At 34.4% G+C, this 7,821-nt stretch overlaps 1 protein-coding gene across 3 annotated transcripts in view; it reads left to right on the top strand.

Annotated features, from left to right (window-relative positions):
• The window catches only part of GNE (glucosamine (UDP-N-acetyl)-2-epimerase/N-acetylmannosamine kinase), a 39,729-nt gene that overhangs the window by 7,806 nt on the left and 24,102 nt on the right, over positions 1-7,821 (top strand). For all 3 annotated transcript variants that reach the window (XM_008578095.1, XM_008578093.1, XM_008578094.1), the window contains exon 3: positions 6,143-6,594. In XM_008578095.1, the coding sequence (XP_008576317.1) occupies positions 6,143-6,594 (452 nt within the window). The remainder of the gene's footprint in view (positions 1-6,142; positions 6,595-7,821) is intronic.

Raw genomic sequence — 7,821 nt, 5'->3', positions numbered from 1 at the left:
TGGTGTTGTCAGCACCACGCCCAGCCAGTGAGCGAACCGGCCATCCCTATATGGGATCCCAACCCATGGCCTTGGTGTTATCAGCACCACACTCTCCCGAGAGAGCCACGGGCTGGACCTGATAGGTCAACAGCATTTAAAGCAGTAGATATGGAACAAGATTTTAAAATTCTAATTGATCTACAAAGTAAAGTGGAATGTTATATTACCATAACCATTGATATTTATTTTGGTGACGTTAGGGTTTTTATTGATCACAGGTACACTTGAAAGATAAAATTTGGGTAATCTTTGAGGGAGCAGAATATATAAACTAGAAATGAACATTCATTTTGCGATATGTAATAAAGTGGCATTTAGTGTACCCTTGTGGTATGAAAGCATCAATGCAGCCTCCAAAGATAGTCAAAAATGCAATATTGTATATGAAAGAAGCTTGTGTTAAAGCAAAATTGCCCTTTTCAGGCTATTCTTTAAAAATAAGAGAACAGCAGCAAAACAAATAAATAAAAACTTGTCTTCAAATCCAATTTGGCAATTTGCTCTGAGAAAATACTTAAATAGTAAAGAAGAAACTTATGGATAGCTTGGGGATTCATAGATTTTTTAAAAAATGTGAAATGAATTCTGGCTATCTAAGAAAATCCACTTGGTGATAGGATCAGGTAGAAGAGAAATGTTAGCTAGAACCTGAGATGAAAGTTTGAGTGAGTTCTTTTACTTCCATAAGAAAGCTTTGATAGGAAGACTAGTGAGAGGCTTTCAGGGAAATTGTAATAAGTTTCTTGTCTGCCTGCCACAATAATTAAGGGTGGAAAAGTAGTATTTGTCTGGTGAGATTGTTAAATAGGAAATTTGACTAGTACTTAATGAAAATGTATGTTTAAAGTGCATTCTAACACAAGAAATTGTTTTCGGGGAGAGGAACTGGATGCCTGGGAGACACAATTGAGACACCTTTCACAGTATAACCTTTTGTACCTTTTGAATTTTAAACTATATGAATGTATTATATACTTTTAAAAGACATTAAAAAAACAAAAAGTAAGCTACCTTCTATTTCAACTACTTGGATATTTTTTAAAAACCAGAATTTTTATACTCTTAAGAACTGGGTAAAAAAGGAAATCAAATGGATAACAACAAACTACTTAGAAATGCATTTGTTCCTTTATATATTCAACATATATTTTTTAAGCATATAAAATATGCCAAGTGGCAAATAAGGCAGAAACAAAGTTTTTACTCTCATAGAACTCATATTCTGGTGGGGGAGATGGGCGATATACAGATAAACAATAAAAATAAGAGATAATAAAGGAAATAAAATGATAAAGGAAAACCTGTAATAAGGAATAAATTTATGGTCTTAAGTGCTTTCATTACTGGGGAGAAAAATTAGGAGTAACTGAGCTAAATATTCAATTCAAATTATAAAACACTTATTTGAGAAAAAGAAGTTCAGATTCTAGTAATGGCAGAGGAGCATATATATCTGACTAACTCTCCCATAGCTACCCCTTATGAACTCTGGGAAAATATTTTAAAAAAAATTTGAAGGCACTGTAGAGCAATCAACAGCAGTCAAAACTGAAGGAGAGGGGCTGGGTGGTTAGCTCACTTGGTTAGTGGTTAGTGTGTGGTGTTGGTAACACCAAGGTCAAGGGTTAGGATCCCCCTACCGTCCAGCTGCAGAAAAAAGCAAAACAAACAAACAAAAAAACGGGGGGAGATTCAGTCCACAAAAGAAGGGAACTATAGTGGGTGAGATCCATGTTTAAATAGCTTTTCCCCTGCTGCAGAAAAAAGCAAAACAAACAAACAAAAAAACGGGGGGAGATTCAGTCCACAAAAGAAGAGAACTATAGTGGGTGAGATCCATGTTTAAATAGCTTTTCCCCTGAAAAGTATCCTTCAGTTCATATGGTTTAGGTTGGTTAGAAGTTGTTTAGATTGAGGTGCCAGAAAATGAGACTTGGGCTGCCATAGCCTCTGGAAATTGAGGGGAGAGTTCTGGAAATGAGGTAGCCACAGAGGAGAAGCCCCAGAATCGGTACATAAACTCTTCTCAAATTCTTCATTGACCACTGAACAGCACATGTGTGGGACTCCAAGAAGCCCAGTAAAATGCAACAGCTGGAGGCTGAAGAAACTGAGCAGAAATTTCATCTGCTGTCCACCTCAGGGGAGACAGTTTGGAGTTTCAGTTCTACCAAGTTAGAGGGCTTTATAAACACCTCAGGCTTTTCATTGAAACCCCAGAAGGGCCACACCTTAGAAGTCAAAACTACATCCATCTTTAAGAGCAAAACTGAAACAGATTTACCCAATAAATTGTTAAATCAAGCTTCCACAAGTTGCTCAGCCAGTAATTTATCTGCCTACTCAAACAAAAATTAGCAGTCTTAAGAGGAAGATAACAGAACCCAGAGTCTCTTTAATGTATCATCCACAATGTTCAGTATATAATAAAAAATTATTAGATATGTGAAGAAACAGGAAAGTTTGACCCAACATCAAGAGAAAAAATAGTCAATGAAAACAGATCCATAGATGGCTCAGATGTTGGAATTAGCAGACAAGAACTATCTCAACAATCAGCTATTTCAACAGAGAAATGGGAACTATAAAAATAGAACCAAATAAGTCTACAGCTGAAAAGTAAAATATACTAAATGAAGATGCAGTTGATGTAGATGCTGAAGAGAAGAGAAGGATCAGTGAACTTAAGGACAGATCAATAGGAATTGTCTAGGTGAAGAACAGAACAAAAAATTAAAACAGAAGAATAGAGCCTCAGGGATCTCTGGGACAGTATCAAAAGCAGTCTAATGTATATTTAATTCACATCTCAGAAAGAGAGGAAGGAAAAAAGATGGGGTAGAAAAATCTTAAGAGAAATAGTGGCCAGTTTTCCAAATTTGGTGAAAAAAATCAATGTACAGATCCAGGAAGGTCAAAAGATAAATACAAAGAAAACTACATCTAGTTACAGTATAGTCAAACTGCTGAAAACTAAGGAAATCTTGAAAGCGGCAAGAGAAAAATGACATTTCCTACAGATGAACAATGATATGAATGATAACTGACTCTTCATATGAAACAATGGAGGCTGGAAGACAGTGTAACATCTTTAATGTGCTCAAAGGAAAAAAGCTGTTAATGCAGAATTTTTTTCTCCAGCGAAAATATCTTTTAAAAATACAGTAAAGATATTTTCATATCAAAGTGAGCAGCAGGTATGCACTACAAAATATGGTAAGGCAAATTTTTCAGAGTGAAGATAAATGATATTTTTGGAAACTTTATAGGAAGAAGTGACAAGAAATGGTAAATACAGGGGTAAATATAAGAGAATAACATTTTAATTTTTTTAGATTGCAAAAAATTTATTGTAAGAATAAAGTTTTGTGCACAAATCATAAAATTGTACTTTGAATTTTATAATGTGAATAGATTTAAAATATATGACAACAGTAGCATAAAGGATAAGAAGGGAAGTATACTGTTGTAAGCATCTTATTATACATAAAGTGATGTGATAATAATTTAAAGTAAAGTGATAATATTCATTTCCATAGATTAACCACAAAAAATAATACAGAGATATATAGATAAAGGTGCAATTGAGGAATTAAAATGGACTACTAAGAAATAATCTGTTAATCCAAAAGGATGCAGGAAAAGAGGAACAGAGGAACAACAACAACAACAAAATAAAGATGAGACAAATAGGAAACAAATGGCAAAATGGTAGACCTAAACCTAGACATATAAATAATTGCAGTAAACGTAAATGAATTAATTTCTCCAATTAAAAGGCAGTAATTGTCTGATTAGGTGAAAAAGCCATATGCTGTCTACCAGAGAGACTGTAAATATAAAGACATAGGTAGATTAAAAATAAAGGAATGAAGAAAGATACCATGCCAAAAATAAGTATAAGAGAGTGGGTGTGATTATTTTTATATCAGACAAAGCAGACTTCAATGAATATTTCTAGAGACAGAGAGATTACCACTCCTACAGACATTAAAATGATGAAAGATCAGGCCAAGCCCATGGCGCACTTGGGAGAGTGCGGCGCTGGGAGTGCAGCAGTGCTCCCGCCGCGGGTTTGGATCCTATGTAGGGATGACTGGTGTGCTCACAGCGCTCAGCCGCTCACTGGCTGAGTGCAGTGTGGCTGGTCTCAAAAAAAAGGACCAAAAAAAAAAAAAAATGATGAAAGATCAATTCATTAGGAAGCTGTAATAATCCTAAATATGTATGCATATAATAACAGAGTTTCAAAATACATAAAGCAAAATCTGAAAGAACTAAAGGGAGAAATAGACAAACCTGTCATAATAGTTGGAGATTTTACCCTCCTCTCAGGAATTGATGTAACAAATAGCTAAAAAATTCCCAAGGATACAGAAACCTGGAGCAAAATGACCAATCACCTTATAATTGATATTTATAGTTCACTGTGCCCAATTACTGCAAAATACAAGTCATTTTCAAATGCCTGTGAATATTCAACAAGATAGAGGATATTCTGGGCTATAAATAAAGTCTCAATAAATTTCAAAAGGCTGAAATATTAGAGAATATATTTGCCAATTACTACAATTAAATTAGAAATCAGTAACAAAGGGCCAGCCCATGGCTCACTTGGGAGAGTGTGGTGCTGATAACACCAAGGCCATGGGTTCGGATCCCATAAAGGGATGGCCGGTCCGCTCACTGGTTGAGCGTGGTGCGGGCATGACACCGAGGGTTGCGATCCCGTTACCGGTCACGAAAAAAGACAAAAAGGAAAAAAAAAATCAGTGTCATTCACAAATAACAGAATAAAAGGGAAAACCCATATGATCATCTCAATAGATACCAAAAAAGCATTTGACGAAATTAAGCAGTCAGTTATGATAAAAAGTCTTAGCAAACTTGGAATAGAAGAGAAACCTTAATCTGTTAAAGGCCATCTTTGAAAAACCTAAGGCTAAGATAAAATTTATACTTTCTCCCTAAGATTGGAACAAAGTAAGGATTTCCACTTTCACCACTTCTCTGTAACTTGTACTGGATGCATCATAAAGCAAGAAATAGAAATAAAGGCATAATGATTGTCTTATTTACAGACGACAATGATTGCTTATGTAGGTAAATCTAAAGAAATCTACAAAATGACTACTAAACATTTGTATGATGTAAAATTATATACTTAGAATCCTTAATGATCTGAGAAAATATTAAGTAGATTACAAAATTGTACATGCAAAGTGTTCTCAACCATGTTAAAATATTTGCATTAAAATGGCTAAAAGAAATAAATGAAAACACTTGTTATTGCTGAGTGGTATAACTTTTGGATTTTTTGTGGATAATTTTTGTATTTTTTCAATTTTTAAATAATAAACTTGTATTATACAAATATTTAGAAAAAAGACTGTATCTTTTAAAATTTAGTCATAACAGGAAACTTTAAGGTATTGAGAGTTGCAGTTACTGAATCATGAAGCAGTCCTGAAACTGCATTTCACAGCCACTTAATTCTGTAAAGCCTGTATTTTTATTCCAAACACAATTATGCTTGAATTAATGATATACAAAGAGAATTCAGGAGATAATTTCTGTTGTTCAGAAATTTATAATATTGTAGTGACATATCAGGTATCTTGATTCCCTGCTCTTTTTTTTTTTGGAGGGAAAAAAATGAGCCTTGTTTTTTAAGTAATATGTTTCCTATTAAGTGCATATTTCTTTTTTTAAATTTATTAAAAAAAAAAAAAGAAAGAAAAAAAAGTCCTGACGACAGTTAAAAATTTGGTCTGTCCTCCTAATAAAAAAATTCTCTCTCAAATGTTTCTCCTTCCAGGTAATGACTGGGAGGGAGCACAAGTGAGCCTTCCAGGGTGCTGTGTTATGTTTTCATCTGGGTGATGGCTTAGAGGTATTCATGTAAAAAAGTTAATCGGGCTATATGTACACTTATGGCCTATGCTCTTTACTTTTATGTGTAACTTATACTTCAATTTATTTACTTTAACAAGTTTAAAATGTTTCTTCCTTCAGAGTTGGTGTTAGATTGCTTTTCTTGCGTGTTATTGAGCTTTGTTTAAGAACATGCTCTCACATCTTTATTTTTCTCCTGCTTTAGAAATACATATCGCATGATTGAACAAGATGACTTTGACATTAACACCAGGCTACACACAATTGTTAGAGGGGAAGATGAGGCAGCCATGGTGGAGTCAGTAGGCCTGGCCCTAGTGAAGTTACCAGATGTCCTTAATCGCCTGAAGCCTGATATCATGATTGTTCATGGAGACAGATTTGATGCCCTGGCTCTGGCTACATCTGCTGCCTTGATGAACATCCGAATTCTTCACATAGAAGGTGGGGAAGTCAGTGGGACCATTGATGACTCTATCAGACATGCCATAACCAAACTGGCTCATTATCATGTGTGCTGCACCCGAAGTGCAGAGCAACACCTGATATCCATGTGTGAGGACCACGATCGCATCCTTTTGGCGGGCTGTCCTTCCTATGACAAACTTCTCTCCGCCAAGAACAAAGACTATATGAGCATCATTCGGATGTGGTTGGGTATGTATATCAGACTTTATTCAATCCAATGGCTGTTTTGTCAGAAAATGTTGGGTATTTTTCAATCTTTTTGGAAACTATCATGGATAGAATATTCCATTAGCAATCAGAAGGCTAAGGTTTTAGTTCATAGATATTCCCCCTATGTAAGATTTCTCTCTCTGAGGTTCACCTTTTCTGTAAATAGGCTTAATCAATTGATTTCTCAAAATCAATGCTGTATTTATACAATTGAATGCTTTTTACTCCATTAATATAATGTCGTGGGTAAATATTTAGAAACAAGGACAGATCCTGATGTACCAAAAAGCTACAGCATTATATGTGTTACATGGTGCAATTTTTTAAAAAACTATACCAATGGAAAGGTTAGGACACCTATATACAAGTCATTTTATTATTATTATTATCATTATTATTGTTTCTGGTGTGTGATTATGGGTGGTTTGTTTTGTTTTGTTTTTCTGTATTATTTTAGTACAATGGAAAAATTGTTATTTTTACTTTTAATGCCTTTCCTGTAAGATTGTTGGAATACTCCGAGGAGATAATGAATGTTGAAAGCAGTTAGTAAGCCAGAAGTACTTATTAATATAAGGGATTATTATGATTATTATTAAAAAGCAAAAGTCATAGTTGTAGCATTAAGGTTTGTTACCTTTGTAAATAAGCCTTAAGGTCTGAAATTTTCAGTGATCAGTGATATAGCTCTCTGGAAATTACTTCTTGCTATTCAGAGGTAAAGAAAACAGGTTTACAAACAGAATGTCAGCTGGTTAATTTATAGTGAGAGTACTATCTAGGGGGAAAATTAGGACTAACCATCTATTTAGGACCTTCCTTTTCTAAGAAGTAGGCCTATTGAATAATGAAATTAATGAATAGAAAATTGATTTGGTGATTGTGTAATGAAAGAAATTGTGTATATTTTTAATCCAGATTACATTAGAACAGGAAAGGAATTGGACTTTCCTACTGTATAAATTAATCCATTCTTCATATTTCTTATCCTTGGACTGATTTGTAAGTATTAAGGAACCTGTCTAGATAATGCTGGTGGAATAAACTTGTGTCTCTTCAGTCTCTCTTTTTTGTATGCTTCTAGGTAAACACTCTCACATTCTCTTCTGATTATTCTGTTACCTCTGTATGTGTTCTGGAAAACCTTGTATTACTGAAAAACTTGTAATGAATAGAAAATAACCATTAGAAAACAGAATGCATGAA

This window comes from Galeopterus variegatus, unplaced genomic scaffold (genome assembly GCF_000696425.1).
Source record: "Galeopterus variegatus unplaced genomic scaffold, G_variegatus-3.0.2 Scaffold1628, whole genome shotgun sequence".
Taxonomy (NCBI): domain Eukaryota; kingdom Metazoa; phylum Chordata; class Mammalia; order Dermoptera; family Cynocephalidae; genus Galeopterus; species Galeopterus variegatus.
The sequence above is the reverse complement of the archived record's forward strand: the minus strand, read 5'-3'. Positions and strand labels throughout refer to the sequence as shown.